This window comes from Corythoichthys intestinalis, chromosome 5 (assembly GCF_030265065.1).
Source record: "Corythoichthys intestinalis isolate RoL2023-P3 chromosome 5, ASM3026506v1, whole genome shotgun sequence".
Classification (NCBI taxonomy): domain Eukaryota; kingdom Metazoa; phylum Chordata; class Actinopteri; order Syngnathiformes; family Syngnathidae; genus Corythoichthys; species Corythoichthys intestinalis.
The window spans coordinates 37,523,554-37,547,826 of NC_080399.1; the positions used below are offsets into that span (position 1 = coordinate 37,523,554).

At 40.7% G+C, this 24,273-nt stretch overlaps 1 protein-coding gene across 3 annotated transcripts; it reads left to right on the top strand.

Annotated features, from left to right (window-relative positions):
• The first annotated feature begins 754 nt into the window (after window positions 1–754).
• n4bp1 (nedd4 binding protein 1) lies at window positions 755–22,300 on the top strand. 3 transcript variants are annotated; one of them, XM_057836575.1, is made up of 12 exons: window positions 755–1,274; window positions 3,535–3,762; window positions 3,931–4,104; window positions 11,360–11,880; window positions 11,957–12,278; window positions 13,320–13,670; window positions 13,810–14,039; window positions 14,512–14,642; window positions 16,019–16,115; window positions 17,487–17,594; window positions 17,685–17,786; window positions 21,610–22,300. In XM_057836575.1, the coding sequence occupies exons 1-12, from the start codon at window positions 966–968 to the stop codon at window positions 21,935–21,937; spliced, it is 2,901 nt and encodes a 966-aa protein (XP_057692558.1). In that variant the 5' UTR covers window positions 755–965; the 3' UTR covers window positions 21,938–22,300. The 3 variants fall into 3 exon arrangements, with proteins under 3 accessions (XP_057692558.1, XP_057692560.1, XP_057692559.1); XM_057836576.1 differs by having other exon boundaries at window positions 756–1,274; window positions 13,320–13,664; XM_057836577.1 differs by lacking the exon at window positions 13,320–13,670.
• The last annotated feature ends 1,973 nt before the right edge of the window (window positions 22,301–24,273 follow it).

Sequence of the window (24,273 nt, forward strand, 5' to 3'; positions counted from 1 at the left end):
ATAGATCTTTGCCATTCGTAATATGTAGGCTATAGTTACTCAATGTATTGTTTTGCAGGAATGAAAACATTACAACAGTGGAGCAAATGGGTCTGGAGTCAGGACTCGGTTAACACAGCAAGTTTTCAGACATTTGAGTAGAAAAAAAACATCCTACCTTGACATAAAACCGACATTTAAAATTTTTTTTTTTTTTTTTTTTTATTTTACAAACACAAAAATTACAGACAACACTAATAAACCAACAAAACAAAAAAATACAAACACAAATATGCCAGGGGGTATAAACACACCAAACATTGCGTAACAGAGAAACAAAAGATTAACGAATGAACAACTATTCACAAAAAAGTCGTAGCATCTACTGCTTTCTACATCGTAAAAAGGTCAGGTTTTGCACAACCCCATTGGCCACCGGTGTGACCACTGAAGAGATGAATGGGTTTTTATTTTATTATACTTATTTTTTCCGAACATAATTATACAATTAACACAACACTAGTATAGTAAATATTGCACATACATTTAGTTTTATGAGTTTTAAAGTTCGAGGGATATTAAATCGACTTTATATTGTTTTGATTCATTTTCAAACAGACATTAAAAAACAAGCTTGTGGTTAGACTGCCGGGATTTGAGGATATGTAATGGAACCAAAAATATTATATGGTTTGTTATAATATTATCAAATTGTTTTTTTAATTTTTCAGATTAGTTGTTGTACACTCAACTGTCGGCCTTTGATGACGTAATAAGTGGGACTTTCCGCGTACGTCATTCATTGCTTCCGACTTCTTAGCTAGTCTGACCGTGGTGTTCTTTATATTAGACGTTATAAACCTCGCTCTGTCGCCGCGTATTACTTACCGAACATATAATGTAGACGCCAGAGTGTCCCCGCAACGCCAACAGGTTGGATTATAAAGACGTGCTTGTCCGAGGCGACGCCATCACGGAGAGTGGCTATGTCAACAACGCGGCCCCTTCTTGGTAAAAATCAAGTCACCGAGCTCGCGTACGTCGAGCAACCGACCAGTAGGGCCACCACTTCGGTCGCGAGGCAGCATCAAGACACCGTCACAGATGAGTTCACTGTCCTGGAGAATAAGGAATCCGAGCTGAAATGTGCCCGACCGAGAGTGGAGCACGTTTTCAAAGTGACGTTTACCATTATCGGGCTATTGGACTACACGGGACAAGCGCACGGTAGCACGGCTCCGCGTCAGATATGGCTACAGCTCAGAGGAAACGCTGACGACGTTTCTAAAGCAAAGGTCAGGTCTTTATTTCGATTACCTTGAACCACCAGCGGGCTAATGTGAACCCAGTGTGAGCATGTATTTTCTGGTTGGTTGAACGGTTGGGTCTAAAAGCTCAATGGCTGCTAGCAGCTGGAGCTTTTGCCTGGTTTGCCAAGCAGTTTCTCCGTTTTGTGAGTATGCTTGTGTGTACACGCGTTTTACTGCACTTCTCTGACAGTTGAGTCTCAACAAGTTAATATATTTGTTAATTTAGGGCCTGTTAAGAAATCCAACACATGCTGGTTTCTGTACTGGGTTTTCTGTGTTTTGGTACCACTCTTGCTGGTACAGAAACCAGCATATGTTGGATTTCTTAGCAGAACATTGCTTGTATTGCATTGGATTTGTTGTATTTTGGTACTAGGCTTACTGATACAGAAACCAGCAATCGATTCAATTCTTGGAGGGGATGAAGGTGATCAAATTTTCACCAACAAGCTCACGATATATTTTTGTTAGGAAAATAAAACTGGCCTTCAAATTCAATAAGATTTATCGATCTTGGGACAATACGTGAATAATTTAACGCAGGGGTCCCCAACCTTTTTTGCACCACGGACTGGTGTGATTTGGGTCTTTTTTTGTCACGGACCGGTGTCCTGTCAAATTTTGCACCCTTATAAAATTTTGCTCCCAAAGCTTTTGTGGCGGTGAAAAAAAACCCTTTTTTTATATTCAGTTGGACTCTTAATGTTATCCAATGGTGCTAAAAAAAACTATTTACATCATAAACATACATGTGCAACACGGAAGTGGCGTAAACTAATGCTTAACGACACGGCGAAGTCGTTAAGTGAGAGGGCTACATGCAGTTGTTGTGTGCACCTAACATGGCAAACGTAAGTTAATATTCCTTTCTTTAAAGAAAGTTTGTAGTGTGGACTTTGGAATCGCTGCATTCGCGGTCCTTTTTAACGTTAGGCGCATGCCAACTTTGTCAGAACATCGGCAATGTGCGGCAGAAAGATACAGCAAATATAAAATAGCATTTGTTTTTAGCCCCGTCGTGTTAAGTGCAGGGAAAAAATACAACTCACCCGCTGAATCAGTGGGAGGCCTGAGTTTGTTTCGTTGAGACGAGATGGTCTCGAGATGGGAGAGTGAGAGAAGCTAGCATCACAAATACACGATGTTGGAAATTGTAGCAGTTTTCAGCGCGCTCCTAGCGATGTCAGGATATTCCGAAATGACTTTAATCCAGAACTTCGGGGGAGTTGTTGTCTCAAATGTACGTTTAAGTCGCCGTGATTTGTGATCTCTACAAGCTCATATTCCTGTTCCACAGACATGCTCGAATCACTCAGTTTATTCACATACGGGTCACGAATTCACTCCTTCGCAGTTCGTGGGTCTTTAGTGATTGGGAAGTAGCATAAATTTTGTTTTCTTCGAGGTTGTAGGCACATCTTTTGACTTGTCAGGTTCCCTTTTCCCCGTAAAAAGTCTGTCCAAAGACGTCTGTTATTCAGTCATTCTAGTGTGGGGGCTAATTATTTCCAGGAAGAAATGTGATTGGCGACGACCTACGTCATACGTGATTATCGAGTCCAAGCGCGCATAGATATACAAAACGAGATTTAGTGCTAACAGCCCAATCAATGCATTTCTATGACGACCTCCTATCCTGTAGTTGTATATCTAGAGTAGACAGGGATATTGGTGTGTTAAGCGGCACAGGCCAAAGTCAATTGGCCAGAATGCGGTCGTTAATAAATTATTTATTATTTCTGCGCGGCCCGGTACCAAATGCGCCACGGACCGGTACCGGTCCGCGGCCCGGTCGTTGGGGACCCCTGATTTAACGCACCTCGGACACCCCTTGTGTGACGTGCCTGACAGCCGAAGGTCCTTTGGAAATGCTTCCCAAAGGGACTCTCCTGGCCTCTGACTGTTCAGAAACTTGGATACAACAAATTCACGTGTTCCAGTGAAACCGAAAGTCATTGCAATACATAACCTGCAATGACGCATTGGTGTGTCAATGATTTTTGTAAACAATAGTTCCGTTTTTACTTGGTAATCTTGGTAATAGTATAAGGATACTTTAATTTTGCATAATACAGAATAACCCTCCCAAAATCAAGTGATTCCAGAATGTGTCAAATTGATTTATTGAGTGTAATATATGTATCCATTGTTTAATTGGACATAAAATATAGCTAGTTGTCTTGAAACTTTTTAAATTGTGACAAAATACAAAGTATTTCTCCTTAATGCTGTTGATCTTTTACAGGAATATGTAAGAGGGCTGTGTGACCCAGAGCTGCAAAAAGAAGAGCACTATCCGGTGGATATGCACTGTATCTTCGCTGGAGCCAGAGGCCTCTTCCTGGACAGACTCATACGGGACACAAGTGCTGAGGTCATGGTTCCTGAGCCAGGACGTCTGCGCTTGTTGGGCCGTGCTGAGCCTGTTGTGATGGCACAGAGCAGAGTTCAGCAGTTTGTGGCACTTTTCCAGGTGAACTTGGGATCCAACAATTTACGAGGGTTTAAAAAGAAGTTTGATTGCAAGTAAAGCTATATTAATACAATGCTACTCTTTTTGACACAAGCTGTTGTAATGAGTTAGAATTTAAGTCAGAATGCCTGATTAATTTACAAACTTCTGCCACACTCTTTCATACAGGAAAAGCGGAGTCTAATGAGTGACAAAGAGCAAGCGGTGAAACGAGAGTTCAAGTCATTTGTGGAAGAAAGGGACGATAAGTATACAATGGAGCTTCTTCTACTGCCCAGTGCACTGAAAGAAGAATTACTGGGACTGGCTCACAGTCCTACCAGCTCACTCACACCCTCACTGGTTTGTGTTTTTATGTCAATCCTTGCCTTCTATTTCTCTACTTCCGCATAGTAAGGCCGCATTTACTCAACGGTCCGAAGCAAAAATGCAAAAGTGGCGTTTTGTTGTAAGTGTTTGCAACTTCCAATTTGTAGTTTTCATGCGGAGTGGTTAGGTGGCAGCTAAAGATACACGATAATATCGGTCACGGATAATTATCGGCTGATAATGGCAATTATGACGTGACATAGATAATCCAGATAATAAAAAAATTCAACCAATAATTGTATACTTGATTTAGCCTCCAAATGTGCGCAACCGAAGAATTCAGCACGCCGCCTCCTCAACCCCTCCCCTCTCTGAAGCCCCGAGGGAGGAGGGTTTGAGGAGGCGGAGTTACATGACAAGAAGCAGTTTTATATTATGGCGGCTGTTACTAAAAAAACGACGCTCTCGCCATTTGCGAAACATGCGCCGCAGAAGTTCCACGAGGCGGAAAGAAAGCGTCCTCGTTCAAAACCACTAACCAATCAGCCATATAAAACTCCATCAGAAAGATTTTGGGAACGAATACGAGGCTGCTGCTAGCGGGAATTCTAAAGCTATTGTAAACAAACTAAGTTAAACTACGGGGCTTGTGACGATACAGAGTCGGGTTGTTTGAGAATGCAGCCCAAGGCGGGTGGTAAACTCGCATCTAAGGCTAAACACCGGCACGACTGGAGACCGATAGTCAGCAAGTAGCCGTCTTCCGACGGAGCCCGCCGCTCTACAGCAAGGCGGGGCCGAACCCGGTTCCCCGGCTTCAGGACCTCCGGCGAACACCCCGGTTTCTCCAGCGTTCCCCCCACCGCGTACGAGCAGAGCCAGGCCCCGAATACGCCGCGGTGAACCGGCCAGGGCGGGCGGATTATCTGGTACGAACGTAGCTGCCACTGCCGAGACGAGACACTATTTTTTTTTACCGAAATGACCCGAGAGCCAAAGCCCTGGATAAAAAAATAATGCCGTTTATTCGACCATCAGTCTTCATGAAAAACATGCCAATCACATCATTTTCACCACGGACATTTGGACAAGTGATGTCCAGTAAGCTAGCTTATCATGACTGCGCAGTGGTTAGATGATCATTTAAACATGCAGAAAACGAAGTCAGCCAGTCAATAATGCATTCAGTATGTAAAATGACGAGCGGTCAGATGACTTTGTAACGCTGCCTTTATTTTCGGCTTAACAAAACTCAGACAAAAAAACAACACGCACGGGGATGCGAGCTCCAACTCTGTCCAAATAATACTGCCGTGTATCAGTTTAGCTGCTGTAAAGCAAATGTCGTGAGTGCCGCAAATGTAAACAAAGTGCTGCAGAATGGGTACATGACATCTCGCTCTTTTGAGTTAATCATTTTCACAGTGTTCAACAAAGCATATAACATTAGCTATCACTTTTCAAATTATTTAACTTATTTGCTCAATTACAGTCACAGTAGATAATCAAAACTTATTGGCACTTATTAACACTTATCAATTTAAATATGCACATTCCTGTTGTAATGAAATAACAATAATATTTTGTAGCCACAAATATTATTCAAAATCTTTCCTTCTTCCAAATTTTTAGGATTAAGTATAGTAATGTATTGCTTAAAATAAGGCTGTTAAGATTATTCTCAGATAGCTATTTTTCTTCCAAGAAATACACTTGTAGCGCTGGCAGATAATTTCACTTATTTCCAATAGATTTACACTTAAAACTGACTAGTTTTCCAGGGGCAGACTGGGACCAAAAAGCAGCCCTGGACTTTGACTCAGCCCAGCCAGAATTGCTGTACGAAGGGAAACACAGACCCTCTAGGGTTTTTTTTTTTTTTTTACATTTTATTGTAAAATGCATCAATTTCGTGCACTTTGAGAGAAAAATGAAGCGGCTATGAAGAACTTCACATTGCATTATTATTAGTGTTGCACCGATACCATTTTTTGGGCCCGATACCGATACAGATACCTGGCTGTGCAGTATCGGCCGATACCGATACCATTCCAATACCACTCTGTTTGCAAAAAAATAGAAAAAAACATACATACATACGTATAAGGGATGCAACGATACAGTTAAGTCACGATTTTCGATACAATTCAATACATTTAATGCTCTGAAACCAAAAATACAACAGTTATTATTCTTTAGGTTTTTTTTTTTTTTTTTTTGCTAACAAGCAAAAATAACAGTGCTATCATATAAACAAGCATTTTAGTGCATAATATTTATGTGCTTACTTCTTACTGATCTGAAGAAATTTTTTATATAAGTGCTGAGAACAATCTTTACTGTTTATAAAGTGGGGCACACTGTTGATTGCTGCAGCTCTCTTAGCAGCTATATTTACCATATAAGCAAAACATCCTATTTGTGGTCCGAGTCCATCTGTAACATGTGCTGTATTAACAGTATTTGCAGCATTATCTATAGTCACTGGTATGGATTGATTTGGCCTGCTTAACTTCCATTCAGTCATGGCGGTTTCTAATTCATCAATGTAGTATATGGACTACGCGTCGCTCTGGGCTCACGCAGCTAATGGCATGGGATCTAATGTATCACATCTAGGTTGCTATTTGAAGATATCTAGTGTGTGTGCGCGAGAGTTGGCATGGGATCTAACATAGGACATCCAGGTTGCTATTTGATGATATCTAGTGTGCGCGCTGCGCCGTTTGAGTGTTTTCTAGCCACAGAAGTCACTTCTGCTCATTTCTGCACAATACCAGCATATGACAATCGACTTTCATAAACAGGACGAGTTTGAAGTACGGCGCTCTTAATTTGCCACTCATTGTTCATCATGAAACCATGAGTTTGCTTAGTCTCCCACGGTCTTAACCTTTCTGATCCAATCGGCGCTATAACAGCAGGCGTTAGCTTACGTTAGCTAATCGTTTGTGAATGCCATGTTAGAAAAGCAGCGCATATACGTTGTAGTGAACATCCTTAATATTGATGATGAAGGTACAGTGATACCTCAGCTCACGAACGCTTAAGCTCACGAACTTTTCGCCTCAAGAACATTACATTCGCGAGCATATAGTCTCTGCTGACGAACTAGTTTTCGGCGGACGAACCAATTCACGCGGTCGAAAAGCGCCACGAGAAGCTGACGCACACTCACGGCGTCCCAGTTCGTCCCCTCACTTTCGTTGAGTGCGGACGTGGTTTGTGTTTGATAGACATTTTGGACCATATTGAGTGTACTTTTGCTATTATGGGACCGAAAAAGAGTTACCTACAGTCCTTATGGAAGGTGACTCGTGTTACCAATTCGCCCTCGACTGGTAATTGGCGGTGCTTTCAGCTTCCCACCGTAGTGAGAAGTGGACCGGCGAGTCACGTTGGCTCGTTGTCGTCGGTTGTCTTCGGTTCGCCCGATTTCCTCTCCAGAAAGGAGGCGGCGTGCATACAAACACCCAGAGGCGTCGGATGGCTTTTTGTGGGCACTTTTATTAACAACCAAAAGCATGTGGGGGGCACAGCAGTGGAGTCTACGCTAACTGCGCACTTTGCCGGTAAAACTCTCCTTCCAAACAGTAACTCCCTCCCACTCCATTCCATCAAGCCATCAACTACCATCACAAAGGTAAATAAAACGACTTTTATTATACAGTACAGTTTATTTCTTTAATTATAATACAATAGCACATTTATTATACATAAAATAAGGTATATTTTTGTGTAGTTTTAAGGCTTATTTAGTAGAAAATTATGTTTTATGGGGACCTGGGAACGGATTATTCTCATTTTAATGGTTTCTTATGGGAAATAAATGTTCGGAAGACGAACTTTTCGCCTTACACACACTTTCTGGGAACCAATTATGTTCGTGAGCTGAGGTATCACTGTATTAATTTCGTTTGGTAAATTCGAGACAAAGACATACAGATGTCATGCATCGGGATTTAGGAAGTTAGCTCACGTGGGGAGGACAGTACATATGCGTTCAAGTGATGCCAGTAGATGGTATCGGCGCCCTAAATGTTGGTACTCGTCGATACCGATACCACCAATTCGGGCCGGATCGGCGCCCCCTGCCGATACTGGTATCGGTATCGGTGCAACTTTAATTCTTATACATATACAATATAGTTTATGATTTTCTTCGCAGTATGTTAGCCGTTTTCTATCTGTGCCATCTTCAGGAGGGGTCTGGGGGCATGCCCCCCGGGAGAATTTTATTTATTTTTTTTACATTTTATTGTAAAATGCATGAATTTCGTGCACTTTGAGAGAAAAATGAAGCAGCTATGAAGAACTTCACATTGCATTACTGTACATATACAATATAGTTTATGATTTTCTTCACAGTATGCTAGCCGTTTTCTATCTGTGCCATCTTTGCGTATGAATACTCTTTGTACAGTCGGTGTTTTGTCTTCTGAGGGTGGTAATTAAAAAATGTGTCAAGACTGTGACTGTCTGATTTGGGGTGCTCAAAGTACTGCAAGGATGAACTGGAATTGGGATTCATCTACTGCCCTAGCTCTATGATCAACCTGAATAAACAATTTTTTTTTTTTTTTTTAAAGCAAGTTTTATGTATCCAATTGATTATAATAGCACCTATCCCCAGTGTCTATAAAATGACTTCATTGTTTATGCCATAATTAATCTTGCCACACAAATAATCCATTTCAATGAAAATACAATAAACATTTCAAGACAAATCCTTTATACATAACCTTCATTGGAAAGTGTTAACCAGAAAAAAACCCCGATATATAAATGATTACAGATATAGTATATTATATCAATTTAGCTACATAAACTTTAAAGTAAAACCATTTATTTCATCAATATTTTATATATCTTCTGAAATAATATTGCTGCTGCGTGTGCATACATTTTTTTACAGCTAAAATATTTTTTCTCAGGAGAGGGATAGTAGGACTAGCATACTGTAACTTGACACGATTTCAAACTGGTACATGGACTAGCTGGCACTAACCCTTTAATTGTCATTTATTTCATTTAAAATATAGCTACCTGGCGGATAACAATTGCCATTATAAAGTAACATTTTTCATCCCTACTTACTTGCTCTGCGCTTGTCTGGGGAACTTCCACCAGTTTATCATTACCCCCTCCCTCTTCTTTTCTCTCTCCCTGCACCGGCTGCACGTCAGAGCAGCTGCCGCTCCCACTCTCACCATCGACAAGGGCTGGGCAGTTGTTACCCGACGTGGCCGTTGTAGCCAGACTGCTGCTTGTGAAAATATTTGTCAACTTATGACATTTTAATGCTTCGCTCTCCAGTTTCTTTAAATTTTTCTCCCTAACCTTCTCGGTACCACCCTTCTCTTTTCTTTTTTTGCCACCACCACCCATATTGTGCATTAACACTCGTTGCTATTTTGCTTCCACAAGGAACCAATGAAGGCTACTCTGTGCTTTCTTCATTCTTCTATCAGATTGGTGGTGAACAGCCAGGCGCATTGCTGCCACCTGTCGGATTGGATGCGAACTGTAGATAATATGAGGATAGGGGGATAAAAGCAGTGATGAATAATGAATGGCGGCCGCCGGCCGTCCAGGGCACCGGCCGTTCTGTGATCCTCCAGAAGCCATAGATTACCAGTCCGCCCATGGTTTTAAGGAGATGTGTGTTTTGCAGTGTAGTAATGTTATATATGTTAGGAATTGCTTACTTTTAAAGGCATTTTTGTGTAACTTGGGTATTTACTCTGTAAGTAATTGATGCCAAAGTTTACCATTACACAATGTCAGACTATCTGTCATTATTTAGATGTTGGAACTGACTACTTGTTCATATTTTATGTTGAAAAAAAGCAATAAATTATATTTTTGCACAGTAATATTTTTTATGTCTATTTTTAAAAATTTTACATAAATCTTATTATCGGATATCGATATCGGAATTATCGGCTTGACATCATCAGTTATCGGTTGGAATGAGGAGGAAATTATCGGTATCGGTTGAAAAATGTATTATCGTGCATCACTAGTGGCAGCACCACCAAAGCTTGATTTCTGCATGTAACTCTTCTGCTACTTCCTCTTCCTTTCCATGTCATGGATGTGCTGAAATGTTCTTCTCGGCTCTAAATGACTGCGATTTGTTGACTTGAGTCCTGGGAGCTTTAACCCCTGCTAGGGAAAGTAGCTTGTTAGATGAACCCATGTTTTGAACTGGTTCACAACATCATAAGTATATTCCCCTTCACTAGCGAACATATATTGGAGCATTACCGCTACCTGTTCCGGAGTATGGGAGACAGTTGCCATCAAATCAGTTTTGCGTTTTCAACTGTTTAGACGGCGACGACAGGGTTGAGTCAGATTTTCACTCTGAAAGTTCTCTAATATTTGCAGTTCTAGCCCAGTAAAACACTTACTCTGTCTGAAGATATGGACACCTGGGAAAGTTTCTTGTGCTTTTCCCCTGTTGCCACTCTCTTTTAAATGGCCCCTAAGATTAACACTGCATCATTTACAGTAAAACACTAGGGAAAAAGAGGGGGGACTTCCCTTTTAATTGCTTATTCATGCATCATGATTAAGGAAGAAGGAAGTGGCAGCAAATCACGTGTTCTACGTTATGTCCTCTTTTATGTAACTATGCTTGCCAGCTTGTGTATTTTAATTAGGTGAATCCCGCAGATCCTTGAAAAGTCTTGGAAGCCATTGAATTCATTATTTGAAAAATACAGCCTTGATTGGCATTGAAATGTCTTAAATTCATATTTTAAAGACTTAAAAATGTGAAGACAACAATATGATTTTATGTTAGTGTCAGGGGAGCGAACGCGTTTTATTTTTTAGAAGTAAAAGGCTCTCACTCCAGAAGTCTTTAAAAAGTTTACTTATGATCATGAGGAGAACATCAATAATTTACCAAGGAGAACATCAATCATTTACCAATTTACTTTCGTGTTAACATGGCAATATCACATTAGCGTACCTAACTAAACCTTGAAGTAGACACAAGTGCCTGTAAATGCATACACACACAAACGCTTGGGGAAATATTCTACGTACTGTACTGCAGATTATTCTTTCCTCTTTCTTTCCTCCTTAAAAAAATAACTTTGAAAATTGCAGCTAATTTGCTTGTTAGTGTGACATTTTTTCAACAATGATTGCAGCTTTGTTAGGCATCTAAGCGAACAAAAATTTCCCATGTCACTTTCACGCATCTTAATACATTAATCAAGCTGTCTGTTCACGAGTATGTGAAAACAAACTTTGATATTTGGTTGTTTTTCAGGCTGTCTTGAATCAGAACCTACATTCCAGCACGGCAGACTTGGAGCAAGACCGCTCACAGAGTAGCACCCCTGTGACTGAGCTCTCTATTCGCATCCTGGACACCAGCTTTGAGGACAAGGGGACACGCAGGCTGCCTTTTGGTGAAGGTGCAGGAAAAGCAGGAGGAGGCACTTGTTCGGGAGTTGAGGCCCTTCTGATCAATGGAATCAGGCCCTCACACAAGCGGCGCTCTTCCGAGAGCGAAACTCGGGACACAAAGAGACAATACTCTCTAGAGAGACGGGACGAGTCCCCGGAAAGGTCGCGGGATAGGGAGCGCCACAGGGTCAGAGAATGCATCGGGGCCAGTAGTGGTTATCGAACCAAAAACGCATCTACTTCATCCACAATCTCCTCATACACAGCTAAAGCTAACACTGTTGCTGGTCCAACGAGGTTGGACCCTTGTGAGGGTTTTGCTGACGAAAGCGAGGCTGTCAGCCCAGAAACAAATTTGCGTTGTTTGGTTAATTTCTTCAGGTGAACATCAGTCTTAAGAATGATCACAATTTAGTTTAATTTTGCATTAATGTACATCTGTATTCATTATTTTTAGAACCATGGGCTACCAGCAGGAGGTAGTGGAACGTGTCATCAAGGATACAGGACAAACAGAAGACACTTTTCTCATTCTTGAAAAAATTGTGGCAGAAACAAACCGTTGTGCTGCAGAAACAAGAGGATTAGAAGAAACCAAATTGAACAATGCGTGCTCCTCCGATCTTCCGTCGAACTCCTCGGTGAACTCCTCGCTTGCCATCGAAAGGGAGCATGAGCCTGGGCCATCGAAAGAGAGAATTAAGTCTAATAATTCCACCAGTACTAATGGACTTGGTCACCGGAGGCAGTGCAGTGGCAGTGAATCCACCACTCAACAGGTAATATAAATCTTGTAAGGCAACTAAATGAAAAATGTTTTTATTTAAGGAATCCAAAATTGCATTTGTGGAATCATGTACAGAAAATTGGCCCACCTTTTTGAGCTTGATAATATGATATTATGAAGAAAGTTTTGAATTCAGATTATCATGTTATCGGGCCATAGTTGAGCTAAATAGACAGGGTATCTGTTCTCTGGTATTGTCATACCACATTCACATTCCTGTGAATTGCAAAAAGTGAGTTGAATGAAAACTAAGGAATTCTTTTGTTTATTTGTTATTCCATGAATATGTTATCAGTTTAAATGCCATGTTTTGACAAGAAAAATCTTGGAAAATAATTAAATCCCCCTAACATTTGCTTGGTTTCGACGCCAATTAATGTGAATGTTAATGGTTGCATGTGCTCTGTGATTGACTGGCAAACAGTTCAAGGTGTAGCCCACCTTTTGACTTGGATAAGTGATTATAAAATGGATGGAAAGTTCCACTTGAAGCCACCACTTTGGATTTGATTTAATTGGGAAATCTGGCCAATGAGTGTGAGTGCAAATGGTTGGCCATCTCTATGTGCTCTGTAATTCACTGGCAACCAGTTCAGGGTGTAGCTCACCTTTCAACTTGGATAAATGATGTTAAAAATGGATGGATAGTTCCACTTGAAGGCATGACTTTGGATTTGGGTCAATTGGGTAATCTGGCTGCAGTTGGCGCAGTTCATGGCGGATTTCAGCTCTGGCTTTCATATGCGGAGTTTGCATGTTTTCCGCATGCATGTGAGAGATATGTTGTATTCTGGCCTCCTCTCAGATTTCAAAAACATCCACCTTACATTAATGGAAAACTGTCCGAAGGACATTAATGGAAAACTGTCCAAAGGTTTGACTGAATGGTTGCCTATACATGACCTTTGATTGGCTCGCAACCCAGTCAGCTACGATAGACCCGCAAGATTGTGCCTAATCATTCTGCTTGGAAGAGTAATCTTCTAATAGTTGCACTTTGTCATAGAGTATACAATTTTCCACCCCAAAATAGGCCATTACCATCAAAAGAAGCTCCAGTGCACAAGGAGGAGCAGGGAACTACGAGGTCATTACCATTGAAGATGACGATGACGAGGGTTATGCTGGCGGGACAAACGGCAAAACTGCCAATACTCGAGCATCAAGAGTGACGATGGCACATGCCGACACCCAGACGGGATCCAGAACAGACTATTTGGCACGAGGGGGTGGGAGCGTTTCACAAAGGGATGATCACCTGTCAAGAGGCGGAACTCAGACTTTGGGCGGATCGGTGAAAGTTGAGAATGTGACCGCTCTACGCAGTGCACCCCAGTGGCTGACTGCCAGCACCACTTCTGTGGCTTCCACCCCCAATGTAATGGTTTGCACATTTTCATGGCTTTTCTGTATTTTTTTTTTTTTTAAATGTCATATCAAATATTTCATGTTTACAATCAGCTTTCCTATTCAAAGTATTTTTTCTGGAAAACATACTTATAGTACCTGATTATCCCCTACAGTTGGTTCCTCTCACAAGCAGGCCCTCTGCCTACCAGACCTTGGGGCATATGGGCTTTCACGGCAGCGGAGCCAGGAATACTCACTCAAGTAACCCACCGGCACCCCCTGTGACGGGTCTGGCTCGTTTTCACCAATCTTTGAAGACTCCGTATAAGCTGAAGTTACCTAACGAGCCGGGACGACCAGACCTGCGCCACATAATCATAGATGGCAGCAATGTGGCTATGGCGTGAGTGAAGAAATTTCTCAGTTAATGGTCTTAGTTCCAATAATTGCCAGTGATGTTGTCCACCGGATCAATACAAACTAAACAATTTTATCTAGATCTGTGATTCCCAGCCACTGTTCCACAGCACATAAGTATAATTGATCCGATTTTAGGTTTTCATTTCAAAGTACTTATTAACCAACGCCCATATACACTTGATCACCTGTCATCATCATTGAAAAGACAGGAAAAAAAATAAATGTTGTGCCACTAGAAAGAAGAAAGCACAATTAACCTCCATATCAACCTGTTGCCATTTAAAAGAATACGTATTTTTTCTCTGTTCAAGTAAACATGGACAACCTAAAGTAATTTGAGATAAGAAAATGGATGGATTGGTGGATACTAGAGTGCACACATTGAAATTGATTGTTGTTCTCATCGGTTTGTTTCTCCATCTCTTAAGCCGTGTTTTTTTTCTCCATCTCTTTAGTCACGGCTTACATCGGTTCTTTTCCTGTCGAGGCATTGCACTCGCAGTGGAGACATTTTGGAAGCTGGGCCACAGAGAGATCACAGTATTTGTTCCGCAGTGGCGTCAGAAGAGAGACCCCTTCACAACAGGTATTCATGACTTGTACAGTGATAAATACAAGGATTTGAACACCCTGCAATTTGGTAAGTTCACCAACTTAAACATTACGGAGATGTCTGAAATTCACATCACATTGTGCATTTCTAAAGTGAGAAACAATATTAAAAAGAAAAATCCAGGAAATCTCTTCTTGGATGGCTGGACATTCCCATGATGTTTATACTTCAAGCAGCTATAAATTTCACCCAAGGATGAACTTGACGATTCTCTCTGATATTCTGGACGACTTTTTTTTTCTCCCATGATTTCAAACAAGGAAGCAGCGAGCAGTTTTTGTGGTGTGGCCTCAAATACATTCCGTGGTGTGCCGTCATTTAGCTCGAATGGTGTCAGTTAACCTATCATGACATCGTCATCTGGACTTCCACATGTTTTCTAAAGATGTTGTACTTTTCTGTATGTAAACTTTTGACGTTGACGTGAATAGTGTAAAATATTCTAACAAATTCTCTCACATTATTGTTTAAGTTTGGTAAAACTGACTGACCCGAAACAGGAGAGGTTTAGGATGATTTGACGTCAGACAGTAAAACAAATTTAATTATTTTATGAGCAACGTCACAGCCTGTAGCTGTGATGCTCCAGGCTGGGCATCCTTGGAAGCTTAAGTACAGCGTGCATGCTATTCAAAACTAACAATGGCAAGATGACAGACGATTTTCTATTGCCAAATGTTGTTGTGCTGCGCTAAGCAGTTGCATTTGATACACAGAATTGGGTTTTAATGTAGTGGTTGTGTTTTGCATGCTGTTCCTGAACACACCATGTGAGAGTTACAGTGGCCGAGACAGCTGGAGCCTCTTGGGGCGGCCAGTTTCGCGCTCCTGGAATTGGCGACAATTTGACAGTCAAAAAAGTCACGAAAGTGATAGCGATGGCACGCCTGTGTAACAACACGATTCCCTTTAATTTTACCTTATACATTTTGTATATACTCCGGTTCGCTCAGCTTCGAGCAAGGAGGGAGCGACCCTGCCATTGGCTGCTGAGCGGCAACTTAATTTATGATATATTACGTGCAGCGTCCCGTGATGCTACCCGGAAAGTTTGGTTGGCCCAGTGTGAATGGTGAACCTTTTCAACAAGTCATTTGCAAGTATTGTTTTGCGAGGTAGCTCTTCAATCGCACCCTAGTCCTCTTGGTGTAACGTGAAAGTGCCCATAATCACCATATCGCAGGGTGTTCAAATACTTTTGCTTTTCACTGCATAGCGTGCATGAATATGCTTGAAATTGACTAAAAGCTTCACACTAATGAATCATTTGATCCTCTCAGGGGTGATAGTGTTTTTTTTCTTGTGTGACTGGATTTTTTATAATTCAATGTATTCATTTCATTTTGCAGAGCAACATTTTTTAAATCAACTTGAAGACCTTCGTTTGCTGTCTTTCACGCCGTCCAGAGAAGTCTGTGGGCAAAGGATAGCCTCACATGATGACAGGTGCAGACTAAAAGCACACAATTTTGATCTAACATTTCATACTGGAACACTTCACACATTGAGCAGGAAATGATACTTACGCAGTTGGAGTCTTGATACATTATATATATATATATATTATAGGTTGGGTTTTTATCCGACACCGGTTACGAATCATCAGTACTTGTTAAAACGGTTCCCTTGCCTAAAATGTTATTGAATCGATGCTTTAAAAAAACCCACACACACACAAGCTTTGTCAACAAACATTACACTTTGATTGACGGTCCCAACTTGACAACTTTAAAAAAAAAAAAAAATTTAATTATTGATATGGTTCCCGATGAGTCATTTAAGATGTATTTTTGTACGTCTGTTTACAGACCTAATTTATTTATAAGCGTAAAGTTACGTTCAATTGTGAAAGGCAAACTGGATGTCGTTTACACGAAAGGGAAACAGCTCAAGTATGGCTGCCGCTCCCATGTCATGAGCCAAACACAGACTACACATGTGTAAATGCTGTGTTATGTGTGTGAAATTTGTATAATTAGTTAGTTGGTCGGATATATAAATATAGAAATATGTTTTATTTGTGCTTCAAATTTATGCTTTTCTAGTGATTATCATTATGAGCTAACTGTTAGTGTTAGAGTACCACAAACTACACTTTAATTTACAGTGCCAAATTGATTACAATTTAGAGTGAATCTTACAAAATTATGAAAACTATTAGGTAGGCTTTGCTATTTATTGTCTTTGTTCTCTTGATAAGAGCACTTCATTTTTAAAACTAAAACGACATGAAATTCATTCATTCATTTTCCATGTCACACAAATTTAAACTATCCGCAAAGTGTTTATTTGAAGATCAGAGCAAAACTTAAAGGCAACGTTACTGTAACTTTACTGTAAATCTTATCAAAGCAAAATTTAAATTCCACAATCTGGTTACATGGTACATAGGCAGAATATAACCCTCAAGCGATGCTTGTCTGAGGCACAGAGAGCAAGAGGCAATGGTAGGAACTGCAGTTATACAATAGCTTTCAAAGTTAGGTCGTCTATTAATAAAGGCGGCAGACACTAGGAACTCAAGATTATATCTACAGAACAAGCTACAGTTTAACAATTTAGCTTGAGAAAAGCGCCAATAGGGGCCGACAAAGCACTACGATTACAAGCAAGCTGTCAATGGACAATACAATAGTTAAAAGAAAACTCAGGCACCGAAATGTTTGTTTTTATTCGGTCTGGTTACCACAGGTTGCTTTGAAAATTAGTACCGGGTCTCTGTAGCCAACCATAATTATGGCTAGCGAAAGATGGGTGGGATCAGAAAATTGTCTCCAATGACAAAGGACATCATGAATGCCTAATATGTTCCAATAGATTCCTGCTCCACTTAGCTGAAAAAACTGATGGCATCATTGTGACAAACGACAACCTGAGAGACTTTGTCAACACTTCAGACATGTGGCGCAGGATCATTCAAGAGAGGTAATTGGTCATTTGATACGATTTCAAAAAAAAAGATAAAAATATTCAACTTTAATTTGACTCTGAAATTAAAAATAAATGTAATGACAGGTTACTGCAGTTTACCTTTGTTGAAGACCACTTCATGATCCCTGATGACCCTTTGGGGAAAAAGGGACCTCACCTGGACTTGTTCCTTCGAAAAATCAACAGGTGTGTTCTTCCTCAATTGAAAAACTTTAACGGATTGCTAAAATATGACAAACTCCACACACTGTTTTTGAGGTTTGTTCATATGATGGTATCGGAGACATTTAGGCTACGTCTACACTAGGACAGATAATTTTCTCCAGGGTATTTTACCGACTATTTTTATACCTGTCCACACTTCGTTTAAGGTGCGTTTAAGGGCCTCCCCGCTTCTGCAAGGTACGCCTGCATTTGCGCAAACTACGCATGTGTAAAAAGGAGAAGCCTCATGTGTTACGTCATCTCCTGCGCGGTGTACCTCTGAAACGGAAACTCATTCCTAACCCGTGGCAAATTTCAAAATATTACTACACCTTGTAGATTGTCATTATTTTGTGATCACTGTTTTTTTCGTGATCGCAATCAAAAGCATCACACAGGAGCGAAAGTGGAAGGGAGAGCACGCTCTACTTTTACGAGCAGGAGCCGTGTTGTGATTGAAAACAACGGAAGCCTGACATCATTACTTGGGATGTTACAATCGATGCTCAGTTGCACTCTCACCACTTGGAAAATAACAAATAGAAGCATATGGAGTGGTGCTGACTGTATTTCCTGGAAGCAGCAACCAAGACTGCTTGTGCATAAAGTGGCGAGCCCAGAAGTGGCAACAGTTTTGACAGGCAGAAATGACTGGCGGAAAAAAACTGACGCGCACCTCTTTGACTGGGGGTACCACGCAGGTCACTTTTTGAGGTTTAATTTTCCTCTACGCATTTTTATATACGGTGCTCATGTTCGGTCGGCATTGAGTTGGGAGGGGCCAGCCCGGCAGGTAGCTGATCGGAGACAACTCGGGAGACGAGCTCTGTAAAAAAATGCTCATCTCCACCTCATCCCTGATGGGAGGACCCCAAATGGGCGCCGAATTTAAGCATATTATTTATTGAGACGTAGTTTGAAGGTTCAAGAAAAATTTGTGGAAAAGAGCAGGAATCCCGCGTCATGATCGTCCGCCTCCATTGTTTACGATGCTGTCATGCCGCACTAAAAACGGTGACGGTATGACGTCCCTTCCCAAGTATCCGAATGTTGTACAATGACAACAATCCATATTAGGCGACGCGTAGGCTGCGGGTAACATTACCCGCCTACTTTTTCCGTATAACAACTACTCCGGATAACAGGCATACTAGTGTAGTTGCATGCTGTATAGTCCAGCTAATTACACGTTTGAGGCCATTATCCTTCCTAGTGTAGACGGAGCCTTAATCATGGCAGCCTAGGAGTGTGCGATAGGACGATATTAGATTATTAACATGTTGATGATCTCATTAAGCTGAAATATTGTTAAATCATCTATAGGGGGCGGGAACCTATTGCTCTTGCTCTATTTGATGAGCGCATGTGTGGAACCACTGCCCCGTCTGACCGTTAATTGATACTCTGATCTTGGACACATGAAACGTGACGCAGACTGGCTTTAGAGCCTCTGAGCTGTTAGGAGAGAATGCTCATTAAAGGCGACGTTCAGAAATTTTGGCGTTAGGCTTAATTTCCGAGGTAGTGGGGGGTTAATTAGTCGGTGGATTTGGTTTCAACAAATTCCGTGCAGTTTGTTAGTTATTTGTTAGTTGTAGGGCTCCGGAGTGGTTAAGATAGCGCGACTTAATTGTGCTTGCTTGCAGGCCAATAAAAAACAATATATGTGCGCATGAGAATTGCTGATGACCAATGCAATCAATACTATGTTGTCTGGATAAAGTTATCAAAAGTTACCATTTCAAGTCAACAGTTGTATTATAAAAAGCAACATTTGTAATCCAGCAGCTCTGCAGAGAACTGGCTGTCTAGGAAAGCTGGGAGTAGTGATATCACATCGGTTTAGAAAGTAAAATGAATTATGACAGTTTGGTGTGACATTGTTTTGGCCGCATTGTTATTTCGAACAGTGATCTGCATTTTGAATTTGACTGTTAAATCTGTTAATATCGTTTTTATTGGAAAGCAAGCACCATTGACTTGTGCTAGCTTCGCCACTCCAGAGCCCTGCAATTAACAAATAACTAACAAACTGCACGGAATTTGTTGAAACCAACTCCACCGACTAGTTAAACCCCAGCTAACTAGAAAAATTAAGCCTAATGGGAAAAATTCAGAACTTCCCCTTTAACTCCCGATGTCTGCTCTGCCAGCAAAGGGGCTGGCCCCTCCCAACTCGGAGAGAGCGAGAGACACAGACAGAAGACTAGTCTGAAATCACAAGGGGAAAAAAATCTATGGGCCATTGTATTTAGTTTGAAATTTTTATATAATTTTTATAATTAATTTACATCTCAATTCTCTCAATGCTACATTTGCAAAGGTGAGAATGCAAAGCTTTTTTTTACCTTTTTTTTTTTTTTTTTGCACCCTCCGTTGAACATGTTTGAAGTTTTTATTGTCATAAATAGCTTATTTTTTCAATTCCAATTTGCTTATTTTTGTCTTCAAAAGATCATATAGCTAGAGTTGTGAAAAAAGCGATACCAAGCAAAAAACAAATTGTACTAAAGCAAGAAAATCTCACCCAACAACTTAAGTTTGCATTTTTATTTGGCCCTTTTAAAATAACTTATTTCGTGTTTTGTTATGTTACAAACATCTATGGTTTATGTAACAAAAGTGTTAAATGTGTTAAAGTTCATTGCTTTTTACGTTCATTGCATGTATTGATAAAAAGGTTTTAATCTAACTAAAACATATTTAGAAAGCTTATTTGGCTAAAATGTGTTTTTTCTTTTAGGGTTTCACATACCTTTTAAATGTGTGTTATATGAGGAAAATAGTAACATGAAAATTAGGCTAGGTTCATACTGCAGGTCCTAATGCACGAATCCGAATTTTTCGTGTTTTTCCCGACTCGAGTGAGGCATTAACTTGATGGTCCGAATGGGACAAGTCGTATAGAAGTGGACTATTTTAAATCTGATCTGGGTCACTTGTTTATGTGGTTTAAATCCGATCTGGGCCACATTTTTCCAGAATGTCGTGGCAGTCTGAACTGTCAAGTCTCCCAAATCTGAATTCATGCAGCAATTACGTCATCAAAGAGCGAGAGAAACAGCGCTACGGTTGCGGTGCAGATGTGGGTTAGCGCCTAGCTTGCCTTGAACACGGCTTTTGGGGAAGTGTCGGCTTGACAACAGTCATAAAAAAATAAAATAGGTTGAGGATAAGCCTGAGAATGCTCTGTTTTCTCTCTGCTTCATATGAGCAATGTTTCAAGATTGCTTACACGGCCGAGAGTCGGGGCAAACTGTCCGTATATGTGTGTGTCATGCACGGAGAGTGCGTGCATGCTATCGATCCATAAAAACTTTTAATATAAGACTAAACGGCGATTTTTTTTTTATGTCTGTTATTTGTGTCTTTTTGGAAATCAAAATATGATTACCTTTGACGTTGAGCCAGTATGTGTGGTCATTTGTTTTGATGCTCCTGCGCATGCGGGTCGATTTCCTCAACGCATTTTGGACTGCTAATTAGTGCGCATGTGTGATACTTGCACGGGCTCAATGGATAAAGGCAGTCTGAACGGGCACGCCAAAAAAACTGATTTGATAAAAAAATCAGATTTGTGTATTGAGACCTGCGGTATGAACTAGCCTTCGTCTAAAAATTTATTTTTTATTTTTTTAAATTGTGATTAAAATCTCAATTGTGATTTGTTTTTGTTTTTTTAATTGTAGTATGATCTTTTTGCCATATTTCCCACCCCTATGGCACCTTAAAGTTAAATTGTGCATTCTTAATATACTCTATGAATATTTAGTCTCTCCCTCTTTCCTTCTCCTTGCTCATCCAGGCATCTTCCCATCACTCCTCCCCCTCGCAGACCTCCGGACCTGCATCCGTCCATTCACCAGCAAAATCCAGTCTACGTGCAGGCTCTTCACTCAGCTCCTTGGACCCCAGACGTCGCACCCCAGCCTCCCCATTCCCACCCAGGCCGCCACCGTGCCGCCTCTCCTTCTCGGTCGCCCCCTCCACAGCGTTCGCCAGGGGAGACATCCGAGCTGAAGAGGCAGCTGTGCTTGATTTTCCCTGAGCAGAACCAACAGATTGACCGCATCCTCAAAGATAACCCTTACATGAGAGACTTGAATGCCCTGTCAGGACTGCTGCTGGGATAATTCGCTGGCTTAACAGCCACACTTCTTTCACAGAAAAACAGCGTGTTGCAGAACACAGTATAACTATTTATTTTCCCCACTCTTTAAACTTCAAGTCTTATTTATTGTTTTTTTTTTCTACCTGATATGACTACCAATTTTCTTGCTTTTTCAGTTTGAAACAATTCGGTCAAAACTATCAACAACAAAGCCAAATAGTTTTTTTTTTTTTTTTTCTACAAATCTGTGACCAGCATGAATCAGGATTACATGACTTGTCCTATAACTTGATTGGCTTCTTATCACAAATGCAACTGTAATACCTAAATTCATAATGACTGCCGTTAGCCAAATAAAGCAGCACAGTGGCGTTTTTGTCTTTTTCATGGTCTGCATTTTCATTGACGTACAATACATTAAAAATAGTTTTCAAGCAAGGTGGGCTCTCAAGACCCAAAATATTTGTATCTTTGCCAAATACAGAACTTTTTTTAAAAAAAGAAAAATGCATACTTGAAGTTGATGCTTTACACAATTTGTGGAAATAGCCACTGACATTCTAGTTTTGTTTTTTGTTTTTTTTTTTGGGGGGGGGGGTGCTGCTGCATTGTTAGGATGTGGCAGTCAACGTTACTTTGGATTTTAGAATTACAAATTCAAGTGGTTGCTCCAATGATGTTGGCTGAGATTTGTTGTGGTGGGCGGCTGGGATATGTTCCTACTGTCACTCATGATTGAGAGGTTAACTTTTTTTCCTCAACCACTCAACTGTTTTGGTCTCTGCATCCTATCCTATTTAAAAACACTAGAAGGCAAACTTCTGGAATTTCCATTTGTTTATTTGAAAAACAAATTGTTGGGAAAGCAGACCACATACATTTATTCACTGTACTTTTGTAGCATTGAAAGGTGTACATAGGTTCTGTTGATTCATGTTAAAATTCTAAGTTGCTGGTGTTAGATGCTCCTTGTGCTTCTTTCACCCTCCAAGCAGAATATGAACATGAAGTTCCCCTGCATGCATATGTGATGTGCATCAGTTGTGTAAAATAGTGTATCAACACACATGTATAAAAACGAATGTTTCATTCACCATGCTGTGGTTAAGTATTGCTGTTCAGGCTTTTGTTGTATCTTTTTCTGTAATTTTTTTTTTTTCGGGGAGGGGGGGTGTGGTTTGCGTATTTGACAAAACAATAAATGCCACAGTTCACTGTAGGCCTTTGAGCTACCCCCACATTTTTTAATTTTTTTATTTTTTTTAATTCTGCATGGATCACCAAATTAAAAGGTTAAACAGAGGTGTAAGATTAATTGGATTGAGTGTAGAGAATGCCAACAGAAGAATGTAAATAATCCACTCCTCATGGAATCAACGAGTGTTGTCACCATTTGTGTGACTATTGCAAATGTGATGCCATCATAAATATTAATCTGATTATGCAAAATGAAGATTAATATCACATCTCAGTACATAAGGAAAACACTATAGTACTTTATGCACGCAAATTTTAGTCTTGAATTCCAGGTAACATGCATTGTGTATATTCTGACTATAAGCCGCTACTTTTTCCCCTCATTTTGAATCCTCCGGGATATAGTCTAGCGCAGATTATTTGTTAAAAGAGAGTAACATGACAGCGGCGTCATAATAATTATAATATATAGATATATTGTCAATTTTGTCACTAACTCAATTTATGTCCAGCTCGGATCTTTTAAGCATTCATTAATGCTCATGACAGTGTCATGTCATAATTATGACAGTGAAGGAATCTGACCTAGCCAGACCACCGGAATCGCGCCAGCCGAACCGCCGGACCCGCGCTGGCGCAAAGCCAACCAGCTAGGCTGGCAGGACCCCGGCCAAAACGCCAAACTCCGTGTGTTCACCTTAGTCTTAACCCTTTGTACTGATTCCATTTTGAAAGGTTTAAAGAAGGCTCAGCAAGAACTGGTTGACAATTTATTCGGGTCGATAGCGATCAAACAGAAAGGCGAAAAAGAAACAGACTCAAGCGAGGAGGCAAACTCGTTCCAAGGTCACCATATCAGAAGTCAACAAAAGGTTCCCAAAAAAAAAATGTCCATGATTAGTTAAACATTCAGTCTTTTTAAGGCTCTCGCTGGGCGGGCTGTGGGCAGGAAGAAGGGTGTGTTTTGGCATTGTTTAAGATTATTGTCTGTTTGTGGATTGGATAGGAGGATTCGGGAGTTGCTGTTGTCAGGCAATGAGGGTTGTGGATTTTGCCACCTCAGCGTCAAAGGGGCTCTTAGAGTCTTGTCAGTCGTGTTATCAGTTGGATATTGGTTTTCCTTTTGTTGGGACAGGGCGTCCCGCCATTTGTTTTGGAGTG

Coding starts and splice junctions, on each gene's coding strand:
- n4bp1 (XM_057836575.1), top strand. CDS start 966: ATGTCAACAACGCGGCCCCTTCTTGGTAAAAATCAAGTCACCGAGCTC. Junction 4,105..11,359: donor GCTCACTCACACCCTCACTG/GTTTGTGTTTTT, acceptor GTTGTTTTTCAG/GCTGTCTTGAATCAGAACCT. Junction 12,279..13,319: donor GTGAATCCACCACTCAACAG/GTAATATAAATC, acceptor ACCCCAAAATAG/GCCATTACCATCAAAAGAAG.